The sequence below is a fragment of the Macaca mulatta genome, chromosome 3 (assembly GCF_049350105.2).
Source record: "Macaca mulatta isolate MMU2019108-1 chromosome 3, T2T-MMU8v2.0, whole genome shotgun sequence".
NCBI lineage: Eukaryota > Metazoa > Chordata > Mammalia > Primates > Cercopithecidae > Macaca > Macaca mulatta.
In genome coordinates this window covers 84480799-84495961 of record NC_133408.1, presented here as the reverse complement: position 1 = coordinate 84495961, position 15163 = coordinate 84480799, and the positions used below count along the sequence as shown (strand labels likewise).

Genomic DNA, 15163 nt, shown 5'->3' with positions numbered 1-15163 from the left:
AGTTCCCCCATACTGTTCTCATGAGTAAGTCTCATGAGATCTGATGGTTTTATAAGGGAAAACCCCTTAGGCTTGGTTATTATTCTCTCTTGCCTGCTGCTATGTAAGACATGTCTTTTTTTTTTTTTTTTTTTTTTTTTGAGACAGAGTCTCGCTTAGTCGCCCAGGCTGGAGTGCAGTGGCGCGATCTCGGCTCACTGCAAGCTCCGCCTCCCGGCTTCACGCCATTCTCCTGCCTCAGCCTCCCGAGTAGCTGGGACTACAGGCGCCCGCCGCCTCGCCCGGCTAATTTTTTGCATTTTTAGTAGAGATGGGGTTTCACAGTGTTAGCCAGGATGGTCTCGATCTCCTGACCTTGTGATCCGCCCGCCTCGGCCTCCCAAAGTGCTGGGATTACAGGCGTGAGCCACCGCGCCCGGCCTATGTAAGACATGTCTTTTGCCTTCCACCATGATTATGAGGCCTCCCCAGCCACGTGGAACTCTAAGTCCATTAAACCTCAGTCTCAGGTATGTCTTTATCAGCAGCATGAAAATGGAGAACACAGTCATGGTAAGAGTCAGGGTAGTGTTACTATGTTCTGAGTCAGGGTCAGGTTCAGAGTGAAGTTCAAAGTGACCATCAGAGTCAAGGTCAGGGTCAGACTCAGAGTGAGACATATGACCAGGGAGGGTCTAGGTGAGAGTGAGGGTGAAGGTCAGGCTGTGTGTCAAAGTCAGGGTAAAGGTCTGCAACAGGGTCACAGAGTCACGGCCATTATCAAGTTCAGGGTAAGGATGTGTTAGGCAGAGGCTCAGGGTCAGGTTAAAGATATCAGAGACATGGTCAGGATGAGAGTCAAGGTCAGGATCAGCAACCTCTGCCCTACTTCCTAGCACCAGGAACTGGCTTTTGTGAATGCAACTTTCTGAAATGCTCTTCCTCCATTTACCTGCATGTCTTCCTCCTTCATGTGCTTGGACCATTTAATGCTGCCTCACGCTCCCTGCCCTTTCACTAGGATGTCAGTGTCACAAAGACAGTGATCTTGAAATGAAATGTTTTGCTCACTAATGGGTCCCAGGCAGTTAGAAGAGTGCTTGGCACCGAGTAGGTACTCAATAAGAGTTTAACATCGATGAGTGTGCATTGAAGTATTCCTTGGGTCCTGGCAAACACGGTGAAACCCCGTCTCTACTGAAAATCCAAAAAAAAAAAAAGTATTTCTTGGGAAAAAAGTACATCTGGGAATAAAATATAACAAACTGTTCACGGCAATTCTCTCTGGAGTAGAATTATAAGAAAGCTTCATGGTCAATTTGATATATGTTCATATTGTTTTATTTATTTTTTTTGTGTGTGAAACAGAGTTTCACTCTGTCGTCTAGGCTGGAGTGCAGGGGCGCTATCTCGGCTCATTGCAAGCTCCACCTCCCGAGTTCACGCCATTCTCCTGCCTCAGCCTCCTGAGTAGCTGGGACTACAGGCACCTGCCACCACGCCCAGCTAATTTTTTTGTATTTTTAGTAGAGACAGGGTTTCACCGTGTTAGCCAGGATGGTCTCGATCTCCTGACCTCGTGATCCGCCCACTTCAGCCTCCCAAAATGCTGGGATTACAGGTGTGAGCCACCACGCCCGGCCTGTTTTGATTCTTAAAAAGGAACACTGAATGGGTCTTACCATCTTGAGAGAAAACAAAGAACTTTAGGTAAAGTGCTTGACAGAGTGATTGGCACAGGTACTCACCAAACTGTAGCTATGAATTAAACTTCAAACAACTGGCATCAGCCTTCCTGCAAAACCTGGAGCATCATCAAAGAAACGCTACTCTAGTTCCCTCATCCAACAGTAAAAACAGAGAGGCAAGACAAGATAGAGGGTCTTTATTCAACAGCAGCTGACAGACCACACCTCAGTCCTCTGAGGGGATGCATTTCCCCCGCATACCACTCCTTTCCCACGTTTCTATTCTCTGCAGGCTACAGCTTGATGGAATAAAGGGGATTGTTCTAGAGGTACTTATACACAACCTTCGAGGGCACAGTTTGGAGGTGGAGTCGCACAGGACATTTGTAAAAGTAGGACAGCAAAGTTTCACTGTAGCCCACAAGGAAGTAGTACTTGTGTGGAGGCAAGTTCCTCAGGACCAGGGCACAGATCTCCAACTGGTTACCCCGGCGCTTTAAAACCAGCTGGTCAGCCAGGCAGCCTGGGAAGGTACCCCACATGAACTTGCGAAGGAAAACATCCTCCACCGTTCGCTCTGCGGCATGGTCCTCTCCATCTAGGTTACCTGAAGAGGGAAGGGCATCACAGAAAAGTCAGCCTCATCGCCCCAGGGTCCTGCCATAACTCCAGAGTCAACATCTAAAAGCGCTGAGCACAATCCCACCCTTCACCCCAAGCCTCTTCTCTTTTCTTCTGCTAATGGAATAAGAAAAATAACACTTTAAAGTTCAAAGTATGTTTTATGTCGTTAATTCCCAAGCCAATTCAGTTTAGTAGGTATTATCATTATCCTTAGTTTATAAAAAGGAAGATGGAGGCCTGAGTCAGGGTGCAAAACTCAGATGATGCCACCACATCTAGCCGCTTTCCTGCTTTCTTGGCTGCCTTATAAAAACACTGGTCATCCCATGGACCAGAAAGATGAGGCCACCAGCTATTTTTGAGATTAGGGACATGAGTCCTCTCATGAGCTAGGCCCAGGGCTTCCACCAGTGGGTTCTCAGTGTGAACCCTGGATCCCCTGCAGCCCTTACAATGTCCATTAAGAGTCTGCACACCTACATCCAAACGTCAGATCAGTGCCTAAAAGAGTGGGGGATATGCATCTGTTTTTTTGTTTGTTTTTTTTTTTTGAGATGGAGTCTCACTCCGTCGCCCAGGCTGGAGGGCAGTGGCGTGATTTCGGCTCACTGCAACCTCCGCCTCTTGGGTTCAAACAATTCTCCGCCTCAGCCTCCTGAATAGTTGGGATTGCAGGTGCCTGCCACCACGCCTGGCTAAGTTTTTTGTATTTTTAGTAGAGATGGGGTTTCACCATCTTGGCCAGGTTGGTACTGAACTCCTGACCTCGTGATCCACCCGCCTTGGCTTCCCAAAGTGCTGGGATTACAGGCGTGAGCCAGCGCGCCAGGCAAGCATCTGTATTTTAAGTAAGTTCCCTAGATGCATCTCAAACATCCAAGAACCCCTGTACTAAACAAAACACAGTTGGTTATCAATTGTTCACAGTAGTTATACTCTATAAAGTCACCGCCAACACTGAGTTAGTGAATACTGAACCACTGCTCCTAGAGGAAATACAGGGTTAGATTCCTTCCAGCCTCTGGGCACCATATTTTTGTGAACAAATCAATACATAACCTAGTTTCCTTTGTGTTTCTGTTTAAAGACACCTTGTTTAATATATACGGTAAATTCATTAACATTGAATTCAGGGCCAAGAGCAACTGTGACTGAAGAAAGAGGTATGTCCTCCCTAAGGCACTTCACAGCCTTCTCCCCCTTAGAACACTAGACAGCACTTCAGCATTGCAGGGACATTTTAAACAGCAAAATCACTAACAAAAAGCACAAAAATGCAAATTAAAAAAAAAAAGATTCTAGACCATAAAAAGGACACCTTTTACAGTATGAGAGCTGAAACGAGGCAGAGCCTTGTTGTTGTCGACCTCAGCTGGGGACATGCACCTGGGGTGGCAGCTCTACCCACATCTCAGAGTGACCTTGAGAGTGCTCAGAGTGACCTTGAGAGTACCCAGAGTGTTGATTTGGGGCTTACAAATAAATCTGAGTCAGTAGAAGAATCTGAAAATATGAAATTCACGAATAATTAGGGTTGTCTGTATATATTTACAGAGAAAAAATTGTGCTTCAGTGGAAAACTGCATTCCTTAGAGCACACTCTTGAGGGTTATCAGATTCTGTAAGGGTTTCACTCTTTTCCTTGACTCTGAGCTATTCTGCAGCTCTGTAAATTACAGATAACTGATAGGAATGCAAAATAATTCTTGTCTGTAGACATGCAAATAATTTCTGTTCAGTGGAGGATCAACTGAGTCCCTGCCCGCCATGGAAAAAGTCAGTTTTGCATCCATCTTCAAATTTGTTTCAACATTCTGATCTATATATGTCTCTGTTTTTTAATGTCTCCCTTGAGTTGGTTTCATAGATTTCTGACCCTGGCATTATTTCCTGAGTTAAAGGAAACCTGTGACACGTGTTCATTTTGTTTACATGACAGTAGGACTCAGTGCTCCTTTTGGAGGCCTGGGGTCCGCTCACCTGTGTGCAGCGATAGCCAGCCCTTACGGTGGGCGATGTAGTGCGGCGCGTGTGCCTCCTCGTAGGTCACCGGCTTGTCCCCCTTGCCTACGCGTACTCGGGCCGCCCGGTTCTAGGAGCAAAAGGGGCCGTGACTCCACGAGACCCCCAATCCAGACCCTACCTCGCGCCAAGTCCCTCCAGTCAGCTGGCACTGCTCCCCGACCCCAACCCCCTGATCCCTAAGCCCCGACTCTAGCCCCGCCCCGGACCCCGGCGACACGCCCCCTTCAGCCCGCGCGGCGGCCCCGGGCCCCGGACCCCCAGAGCCCCAGGCACCAGCCCCGGTTGTGCTCACCTTGGCGCAGACCGCGGAGGTGTGCAGGGCGCGCCAAGCGCAAGGCAGCTCTCGGCTCCAGGACAGCACCTGTGGAGGGAGGGCGCGTGAGGCGGAAACTAGGGACCCCACATCCGACTCGCCGGGACCTGCCGAATCACCCACTCACCCGTGGCCCCAGCAACCCGTTGCACACGGAGGCCGCCATCTTGGGCCGAGCTGAGCGCGGGACGTACCACAGCGCGCTGAGGGGTGGGGATAGCCGTGGAAGAGACCAAGTCGGAGCTTGTACTCTGGCGGGGCGGAGCAGGGCCTCTGCGGGGCGGGGCCGCGGTGTGCTCGGTAGCTGTCACTGCCGCCTTCCCCGCAGCCCTGTGAATGCTCAGCCTTGTGAATGCTCATTCCGCTGCTGTTCGCTCTGCTGCGGTTGCTGCTTACATCGGGTTTCAGATCCGGAAATTTGAGAATGCGAAACGTGAGATTTCTTCTTCAACAACCTCACGCTAGTACGGGTGATGGGTGTGCGGCCCACCGGGCCCCGCCCTACCCAACCTGCACCCTCGGGGCCCGAAGAGGAGCCAAGCGTTTTCCCAGGTCCTATGAATTAGGCTGCTGAGTTGTGCCTCCAAATAATATTCGTAAAAAAAACAAACAGAAAAGCCCTCCAGACTTTTATCTACGAATCAAGAAACATGTTTTGGTTAAAACGTCACCCAGTTCTTCAAGGATGACTTATGCAGTTATGCAAGAATGGGTTTGCCACATGTGACCATACTGGTGACTGGCCCCTGGGGAAGGAAAATTTTAAGTATGAGGAAAAGGCCGGAGGGCAAGGAAATTCATGCGAATATCGCAGGGCCTGTAATGCTCAAACCAGTGCGTCGCCACTATTATTGGTAGCCAGTAATTATTAATGTCAAACGGAAAAATAGCAACACGGGATATTTAATTTAGAAGTCACCACGGTCATGGAAAAAACACGGGCTCTGGAGTCAGGCCCATGTACAACAATCTTTGTACAGTTAAGACTCAGTTCTATTATCTATAAAATGGGCCTTAATAATAGTACTACCTTATGGAGCTATTAGGATCAAGAGAATATTTAATAAATGATGGGTTGTGTTTGGTTGAGTCATGTGAAATTGCCAATATTTTGGCCGTTCTGGGTCTGCATCATTCCCCTTAATGGTACAGTACTTGCATATGCTGCAGTTTCCTGTCAGGGGGAGGACTGGATTATGATCCATGGGAAGGGGAAATGGAAGAACGGTGGAAATGAGTTGCCCATGACCACACTGAGGAGAGGGAGAGAGGGACCAAGACACAAATCTCTTGACTTCAGTCCAGTCCATTTCCCATGACCAAGACTCCTCTGATTACATGAAGGTGGGTTCTCAAAAAACCCGTAATAAAAGGACAAGGTCTTCCATGTCCACTTCACCAGAAATGTTTTATTATTAATTTTTAGAAAGTGCGGCCCCCAACTGTTATGCATATTGAATAAAGGGACAGAGCAAGGATGAGGTGCCTGCCAACCCATAATACTTTGCAAATATAAGAACTTTCAACATTTCCTAAGAAATCCTTTTCAACTGACAGTATTTTTAAAGTTTTCATAATGTTCAATAATTTTATAATTGTTAAGTTTCATTAATTTGCTCCAAGGTGGTGAGGAACATGGGACCTGGCATCTGAATTGCGTGAGTCCAAATCCTGGACCCAATGCTTCCTGGCTGTGTAATGTGGGCAAGTGACTGAACCTCCTGAGCCTCGGTTTCTCTCATCTGTAAACTGGGGACAATAACGGTGGTTGTGAAAATTACAGGGTGATGTGCCTGGCAGAAGGAGAGAGGAATTGTGGGTTTTGTTGTTGTTTTTAAGGAGTCCCTGATAGCCACATATCCCGTTAGGGAGATGAGCCAGCTATTGAGGGTTCTATGAGAACTCATAGCAACACCACCCTAATCAGAGGAAAGGGGAAGGAGAAAGGGAAACAAGCTCCTTGGGTTGATCAGAGGAAAAGGTGGCAATGGCACAACACCTATTGGGGCCCAAGGTGGGCAGAGGCCGCATCACAAAGGCTGTGGTTGGGAATCAAGTTTTGCCCATAAGGCAGCAGGCAATAAGATGATCAAATTTATGCTTTCCTCTATTCAAACCATTCTCCTTTATGCCTGAGGTCTCTCTCTGGAATTCCATACCGATGTAGATCTTTCCAATCATCACAATGGCCATTTCAGTGGCAGACATTTCTGGGGTTCAAATATCTTGTCATCTATCCTTTATTAGCTTTGTTTATACTGTGATTGGGGGAAAGGTGTCATGTCGGTCTTTACATGATTAAAATTACTTAAAATGACTTTTATACATCAGTATGACTGTTATATTGTTTTAAATCATCAGCAGAAAAATCTGACTGGGGATGTTTTATTTTTCTGTAACTTCCATTTGTTGTTGTTTTGATGCACTTTCCTTCTCCTATTAATTCCATAAAGGAGGCAGTATTTCCAGGCTTCACAGAGCAGAAGATGGAGGCTCACAGACTCACCTGGGGTTACAGAACTAGTAAATGGTAGCAGGCCTTTTTGCTCCAAAGCATGTGCTCTTTCAGTATCACTTCCTGGGGGTGAGGGTTCAGACCATGATAGGATCAGGGAATGGCCTGGGTTTCTGTGGCTTGCTGAAGACAGCTCCCAACTGGCCCTCAAGGACTGCCTGGACATGGAAAGGCCAGGAGCATATGAACCCATGTGAAAGACCTATCTGCACTCTTCCTGGGGCCTAATGCAGAGACAGGGATGTAAAACTGCTTTTTCTTTGACTATGCAGAGACAGGGATGTAAAACTGCTTTTGCTTTGACATGAGCCTTTGTTCTGCACATAACTAAGAACAAGAAGTTGCTCCTATGCTCTCAAAGCAGTGATTCGCAACCCCAATTGCATGACAGAGCCCCCTGGGTTCCACATCACCTCTGTGGGGAGAGGGCAGTCATTCATATTTTTTAAATGCCCCTTAGATAATTTCAATTTGCAGTCGGGGCTGAGAACCAGGGTCCTGAACTCACTCCGTTTATTTGGGAGACTCTCAAAATGTGTGTTTGCAGAGCCCCCTTTCGGGGAGAGTGCTGTTGGATGCTCCTGGAAGATTATGGCAGCTCTCTAAGGAACGTAGCCATAGTCCACGCCTACCACTCTTGGTCACAAGGGCAGAGGAAGGGAGGAGGGGTCTGCTGGGAGGTCAGGACTTCTTTGAGATGATCTGTCCAGTTGGGTGCAGCACAGCTCACCCAGAGTGCTCAGGGGATACAGCACTGGCTGGGCCGTGGAGAGATGCTGTGTAAAAGGGAGCCGTCAGCCCCCTTGTATTTCCAGAGCCTGAAGAGTTTCAGAATCCAGGCTAGGGGCGGTGGGGTGCCATCTCCCTTCCCGTTGGCTGGAGGGTGAGCCGAGATCACTCCACTCATGGTGGTTCTCTTTACAGCTGACTTATCCTCAGAACTGCTGACACTTTACACTTTGTAAACCTGTGGTTTTTACATTATTCCTTGTGATTCTTTTTTTCCTAATAACTCGTTCACCAGGAAAAATCCCAGAGGCTCTCAGCTCTATTCTGAGAAATAGGTCAAACAACTGAAACCCTATGAGTAAAGCAGAGAGGCATGTCAAACCAGATTGCCAAGACAGCTCAGTCGTTTTCCCTGTGAGCTCCTGCTCCATTCCCCTACCTCTGTTCTCCTTCTGTTGAGGCACAAGGGCTGGGTTTGGTGGGTGAGGTCCCCAGCTGTAATTACTGACGTCAGCTTTGGGGTCCCAAGGAATCCACTCTCCTGTTATCAGAGCTGTGGGCAATTAGAAATGCCCAGTGCCACACCAGAACCCTGGGCTAAAAGTCAGAACCTGAAGAAGCCAAACTGGTGCTTGGGATAGAGAGGGGGTGGACTCAAGAAAGAGAAGACCGAGGGATGGGCCTCATGAGCTCCAGCCCCTGAGACTACCACTCCCTGGCTCCCAGATGAACTGCTAGATCTAGATGTAATTGGGCTCAGATGAGGAGATAATGAAAATGTGCTAAGGACCAAGAAAGGCACAGAAAGGCCCCTGAACCCTTGGGTGGGCACGAATGGAGGTGCAACTGGCACCAAAGGCTGTTCTGAGAGATGTGCCTGCCAGTCAGCCAGGGCCAGAGACAAGCAGAAGGGGCCCCCCGGCAGACGGGCAGAAGCAGCCATGGCCTCCAAAATGTGTGTGTGGCAGGGAAAGGGTGTGGTTGACGAAATGACAGGAGACCAGGACCACGGTCATCTTGGCTCTTGTGCAGCCCTGACTCATCGGTGCTCATAAAGCTGCACTCTGGTGAAATTTTGTTGGAGTCTTAGAAGAATTCAGGATAGGTTTATGGCCAAATCATTTTATTAGTGATTTTCCCTTTTACTGGGAGGATTTTCCGTTTACTGGGCTAATACAACACATCTGAGGAGTTGGGGCAGCTACCAGATCAGGTTTATATTGTGTAAACTGCACACCACCACCAGTCCTGCTCGGTGCTGTTTCAGTAAATTAAGATAATATCAATGAGAAGATGCTGTTTTACATACCATTAGGAAGGAAAAATGGCTGCAAATTATCTTAAGGTACCATTGATTGATTAAAAGATGAATCCTGATCTGACATGTTAAAATGTTTGAGGCTGATGCAGAAGGCAGTTTCCTCTCCACAAGCCTCATGGGTGTGCAGAATGGTGTAGACACAGAGATGGGTGCCTCACTTATCTCATGCACAGACTGGCTCTTCCACCACAGGGCAGGCACTGTGTAAGCATCTTCCATTCCTACACAGGTGTTAGTAGGGGGAACTGAGGCTTGGAGAAGCCAAGTAACTTTGCTCAAGGGTCATATAATTAGTAGTAAGCAAGGCTGAGGTTCAAAACCAGGCCAGACATCCAACATGCTGAAGCAAGCTACACCCCATCTCACAGGAGAAGCAAAGACACGCCTGGTTCCTTGTCCCAAGCACTCTTCCGGCCCATTTCCTCCAAGATAGTACTTGCTTGGTTTGACACTTTCATCAAACAGGACCCCTTGTGAGCAGACGGCCATGCTCTGGTGAGCAGCCTGCTGCCCTGTCCACCTTTCTGGGTGGCTCTCTCTCTACTAACCTTGGCTCCAAGAACATGACTGTCCAGTAGCCCCATGGCAAGTTCTGGGGTTTCTCAGACCTGAAGGTGAGCATTTTGAGCTCCAGATATGAAAAGCAAGTCCTGGGTGTTATGTTCATTGGAATCCTAAGAGCAGCACTGACTGGAGGGCTAAAGGCAAGGCCCATCCACAGTTCACAGACTTGAAACATCAATCCTTCAAAAAGGGTGGGAGGAGGCCAGGTGCGGTGGCTCACTCCTGTAATCCCAGTACTTTGAGAGGCTGAGGCAGGCGGATCACTTGAGGCCAGGAGTTCGAGACAGTCTGGCCAACGTGGTGAAACCCTATCTCTACTAAAAATACAAAAATTATTTGTATTTTTGTGATGGTGGACGCCTGTAGTCCCAGCTACTTGAGAGGCTGAGAATCACTGGAACCCAGGAGGTGGAGGTTGCAGTGAGATTGTGCCACTGAACTCCAGTCCAGGCAACAGAGCAGGAAAATGAAAAAAGGGAAAGGTTTTCCTAAACTTATTAGCAAGAGACCAGGTTTGTGGAGAACCAGGCTCCTGGAACGCAGGAGGCAACAGTTTGGATGTCCCAGGAGCAGCAGGTGGAGCATCCAGGGAATCCAGAAACCCACAGCAGGCAGGCTGCCAGGCATCTCCAGAAAAGGGACCAGAAAGCCTTTTGTTCAAGAAAGGATTCCAGTCTAGAGGGCTGGTGAGCTACCGAGAGCTAAAGGCTCCCTTGCTGTGTCTGGTGAAAGGAGGACAAGAAACATGGTAGGAGCTCTTGGGAAAGGGCTTGGTTTCTCTGAAGTCAAGAAACACAAAGAGAAAGAGGCTCCAACGTCTAAGCAAGGCCCAGGGGATCAAGCAGAGCTTCCTAGAGCTGATGAAAGGGCTGGGGTGGGGTTCTGAGGCCCAGTGAGGTGACACTGGCCCCTGGGAGGGGCCAGTGCAGGCAAGGATTCCAGCAGAACTGACAGGGCAGAAGTCCCAAGTTCTTGGCCAAGCCTCTGGTTCGAATGGTGGGTTGTGGATGAGGTCGGGGAGGATGTCAGAGGAGGCGCTGGCACTGACGTGGCTGCCCAGGGGTAAGCCCAGAAGCTATGGGAGTCTGGAGAGGGTGAGAGGAAGAGGTGCAGGGCTGAGTGTGACAGCACCACCCCTTATCCGCTCTAGCTCTGTCCATCCAGATGTGAGCTCTGGGGCAGGGGCTTACCTCCTCTAGGCTTCCTTTTCCTCAACTGTGAAATGGGGTGACAGTGGAAAGACCTCAGAGTTACTGTGAAGGTATTTAGTTTTAACCCCCAGTAACAGCCTGAAGAATGGCTCCTGCCTTAAAGAGAGAGAACAGGATGGCTTTTTACTAAAATGTGCCAGGATAGGGCACATCTCTACCCTATCTACCCTTCCAGATACTGCCTCTACCATACCCAGTCCTCAGATAGATGCTGCTCTCCTCTTTGAGAAACAGAATTAAGGCACAGAGAGGCAGAACCTGCCCATTACTATCACTTGTGCATTCATTCATTCAACAGACATTTATTAAGCATCTATAATGTGCCAGGCCCTGGGGACACAGAGCTGGAGAATGTACAGTCCCTGCCCTCAAGGAGCTCACAGTCTGGGGGACAGACATGTAAACACATGAGTTACAACGCGCTGCGTGAAGTGTGTGGCAGAGGTATAACAAAGTGCTGTGGGGCACAACAGAGCGACCAATGAACTCTTCCTGGGCAGGGGTCAGGGAAGCCTTCAGTCAATAAATACAGTGCCATGGGAGTGCCTTGTGCACCACGGGCACTCACATCTCAAATGCTGGTCCACTGGAGGCCCTTGGGCTGGGCGGGAGCAAGGCCTACTTCTGCTTCCTCAAGACAACTTCCCCACCTCTGTCCTGGGACCACCTGCCCGCCTGGGCCTGCAGTGACTGAGGACACTGCTCCCACTCCAGGGGCCAGTGACAGAGAGCAGCTATACAGAGGGCCCACCCCGTGGGATCCTTGACAGGAGCTGAGACAGAACAAACTGCTGCGTGTCTCCCTACCCTGGGGGTTGTGATATTCCTGGTAACATCTCTGAGCTGGTCTGTGAGGTCACTTCCTCTCTTAACACTGTTGAGGAGACTCCAAACCCTCTGTCTTTTGCTTGTCTTCTCATGTCGATTGGGCACCGGCCATTCTCAGGCACCAGGGCACAGCCCACACGGGTGCCCCATCAGACAGGGCTGCCCACAGCAGCCTCCTACACCTGAACTGGGTTTCTCTGCACACTCACAGCCGTCTCACCAGCTCAATGAGCTGCTGGATGTTTTTGTTTTGGTTCGACAGGCCGTTCCTGATGTTTTCGAGTAGGCATCTCTTCAATTCAAATATGGCTTCACTGTAGGCCAAGCTCACTGCGGCCATGGGAGGTGCTCCGTGCCACAGGCCAGGGATGTGCCAGATGTGCTGCTTCTCAGGGTCACAGAAGGCCAGGCCTGCCAGTGCCCGGAAGCCGTCGCTCTGTTTCTCCATCTGGGCTGCAGCCCTGCTCAGGTCACCAGGTGGATCTAGGAGCTGTCTCTTGTCTCTTGGCCTGGGGCCGGGAACAGATACATCATGAAGGTTCTGGTATACAAACTGGTAGTTGGGCATGTGCCCCGTTTTTTCTAACCTCAGAAATGCATGCAGAATAGCTGCTGGAATGTCCTTGGTTTCAGCTAGGCTGATCACGGTGACATTGCTCAGTCCCATGAGCAGAGTGGCCAAGGAAGCCTCCAGCTCAAACCTGTCCCCAGCTGAGGTCAAGGCCCCACCTATCAAGCCCCCAGAGTCTATCACCAGGATGTGGTCACAGCCCAGGTCCTGGCTGAAGCCCTCGGCCACTGTGATGAGCTGCATGAAGGCCCCTCGAGGACTGCAGCTCTTCCCTGTGGCAAACCGCAGCCCAAACATGGTGTTGAGGAGTGTGGACTTGCCCGTGCCCGGCACCCCGAGGGCTGACAGAACCACCAGCCTTGACCGTCTCTCCAGTCGGACGTGCAGCTCCTTCAGGAGCCCCGTGACCCAGCGGACGGGCATGCTCAGGGTGCTCCCATCGATTAGCTCCAGAGGCAGCCCTGTCAGCAGCAGCTCCGAGGCCAAGCCTGGGAAGTGGGCAAAACGCCTCTGGCCTGCTGGCAGCCTCCCCGCCTCCACAAGACAGCTCTCGGCCTCATAAAACTGTCCCATCTCCCGCAGGAAGTGTTCCACCCCCAGGGGCTCAGGCCAGAGCAGCTCCCCCAAGTCTGTGGCGCCCCCATGCTTTGGTCTCAGGGTGAGAAGTGTCTCCGGAGGCTGTCTCAGTCGTGGCTGGGCCACCCGTGCCAGGCCCCACTCCATCCACCTCAGGAAGTACTGCTTCTCACTCAAGGAGGGGCTGCTGATCCCCGAGATGAACTCCTGCACCCCCGAGGAGGGATCGTGGCTGTTCTGCTGCATTCGAAGTTCTAGCAGCCGCCGCCTCAGCTCAGCCCTGTGCTTCTCAGGGGGGTCCACGGCCCACTGGAGCTGGCAGAACTCCTTCTCCACTTGGGCTGCCTTTCTCCAGGGGTCCCCCTGCAGCCTCAGCTCATCCCTTCTGTAGGCATCCGAGTCTTTGATTTTCCTGGTAATCCTCTCCATCCGGTCTTTCGCTTTCTGACACTCCTCACAGTCCTCGTCAACCTTTAGGCCAAGCTTGCGGGCTGCGTGCGCCATGTCCTCCACAGATACCCGCCTGCAGGGTGCCCGCAGCACATTCCCAACAATGGCCCGGATCCTCTTCACGAAGCTGTCGCTGTCAGTGCTGCTGACCTTCACCAGGACATGTGAGTGGTCTATTTTCAGCACAGGAATTAACTTATTCAGAAATCTCAGGTTTGTGTTGCGCTTCCCACGGTACGGACTCAGGATGAAGTAGTATTTTGTGGTTGACTCCTTCATGGAGTACAGCAATTTGTATTCCTTCTTACTGATATTGTCAGTCAATATAAACACAGCGGAGGAGATTTCTGTCAAGAGCTTAAACTGCAGCCAGTGAGACCCGATGTCACCTCTCAGGTTCAGAAAGGTCACAGGTTCTGGAAAAATGTCCAAGTCCTCCCTTCCACTGGGAAAAAACCAGGAAATTTCTACCAACCCATCCGAAATCTCCCGGGCATTGGTGCCCAAGTTGAGGTCCCGATGCCAGAAGCAGTCCCACTGCCTGTGGCCCGGGCTGAGGACGGCGTTGAGAAGCTGGGACTTGGAGTTGCTACTGACATCCATGCGCACAAAGGCGAAGGCGGGCGCCCTGGACAGGACCACGCTGTCTTCCCGGAAGCTCCCCACGCCCCTTGGGGGCTGGGACCACCATGTCCTCACAATGCCCCGCATGGCCCACAGCAGAAATGTATGGTAGTGGTTCTCCGAGTCAGGCAACACGAGTGGGAGTGCAAACTGGCAGAGGGCCATTTTCAACACTATTTCTTGTTGCAGGAAACTGTCTGAGGAGATCAGCAGGGCACAGAGAAGGTCTAAGGGGTTCACTGGCGTATCAGGGGTAGGCAGCTCAGAAAAGGAATAAATGTCGGCAGCAAGGTCGTCAGCTGGGTCCCAGTAGATGATCTCCTCTTCCATCTGGCTCTCCTTCTCCACAGGCCTGGCATCTGGGAGCACGTCCAGCACCATGGTGGTATTCCTGGCATCAGCATTGAGGGCCTGCAGCTTCCTGAGGAAATTCCAGGGCAAGTCTTTGGGAACCTGAGGGGCCCAGTTCTTCATACTGTCAAAACTGATCTGCAGAGAGTCCTGAAGGCTGAGTTTCTGGACCTGGTACATCTCTAGGCCCAACAGTGACAGCATTTCTTGAAGCCTGCTTCTCTCCACTGTGGAAAGAAATGAAGACATAAGTGCTCACCCTGTGTTTCTGAGCTAAGGGCCAGGCAAGAGCTGGTGAGGGAGAGCCCAGCAGGATGGGGAGAGTGATGACCCCCTTCAGAGAGCAGAGTGCAGGCACAGGAGGCTCAGGGTGTGCTCAAGGCTGACCTGAGACCAAGGCAGGGCTGGAACCTGACATCAAGGTACAATAGGTACCAACCTAACCACAGATATATGTAACATTAAACAAAAGAAAGAACAGAAATAGAGAAGCTACATTTAACAATTGGAAGAGTTCTTGCAAAAGCCAGATTTCTGGTCTTTCTAGAAACCTGTAAGATCTCACATTGAGCTCCAAATTAATTGGCTACAGTGAGCAGCACATGACTCCTAGAAGCTGAATGCAGGCCTCATCTCCCCACTGTGTCGTTTCTGTGACTCGGGGTCACTGGGAAGTTCCCACAGGAGTCATAATCACTGAATCACTCTCTGGCTTTCTAGTTAATGCTTTTTTGTTTGTTTGTTTTGTTTTGTTTTTCTCTCTACAAATAAGATAATATTTTAAAGGAACTAGA

General features: G+C 50.2%; 2 protein-coding genes across 14 annotated transcripts in view; both read right to left on the bottom strand.

The window, feature by feature from the left end:
• Positions 1-1849: 1849 nt before the first annotated feature.
• On the bottom strand, positions 1850-4819 carry MRPS24 (mitochondrial ribosomal protein S24). The gene is made up of 4 exons (XM_015133668.3): positions 4757-4819; positions 4609-4677; positions 4272-4383; positions 1850-2274 (listed from the first exon to the last, which is right to left on the bottom strand). Exons 1-4 carry the CDS (start codon positions 4793-4795, stop codon positions 1991-1993), a joined length of 504 nt encoding a protein of 167 aa, XP_014989154.1. The 5' UTR covers positions 4796-4819; the 3' UTR covers positions 1850-1990.
• Positions 4820-11255: 6436 nt separating this feature from the next.
• URGCP (upregulator of cell proliferation) overlaps positions 11256-15163 on the bottom strand; it is a 48052-nt gene continuing 44144 nt past the window's right edge. For all 13 annotated transcript variants that reach the window (XM_077996837.1, XM_077996841.1, XM_077996834.1 and 10 more), the window contains one exon: positions 11256-14596. In XM_077996837.1, the coding sequence (XP_077852963.1) occupies positions 12003-14596 (2594 nt within the window). In that variant the 3' untranslated portion in view covers positions 11256-12002. The remainder of the gene's footprint in view (positions 14597-15163) is intronic.

Bases quoted from the DNA above. Each gene is read 5' to 3' on its own strand.
- MRPS24 (XM_015133668.3), bottom strand. From the start codon at position 4,795: ATGGCGGCCTCCGTGTGCAACGGGTTGCTGGGGCCACGG. The intron at 4,678-4,756 runs GTGAGTGGGTGA...CTCCCTCCACAG, and splicing joins ACGGGTTGCTGGGGCCACGG to GTGCTGTCCTGGAGCCGAGA. The intron at 2,275-4,271 runs GTGAGCGGACCC...TTCCCTCTTCAG, and splicing joins CTGGCTATCGCTGCACACAG to GTAACCTAGATGGAGAGGAC.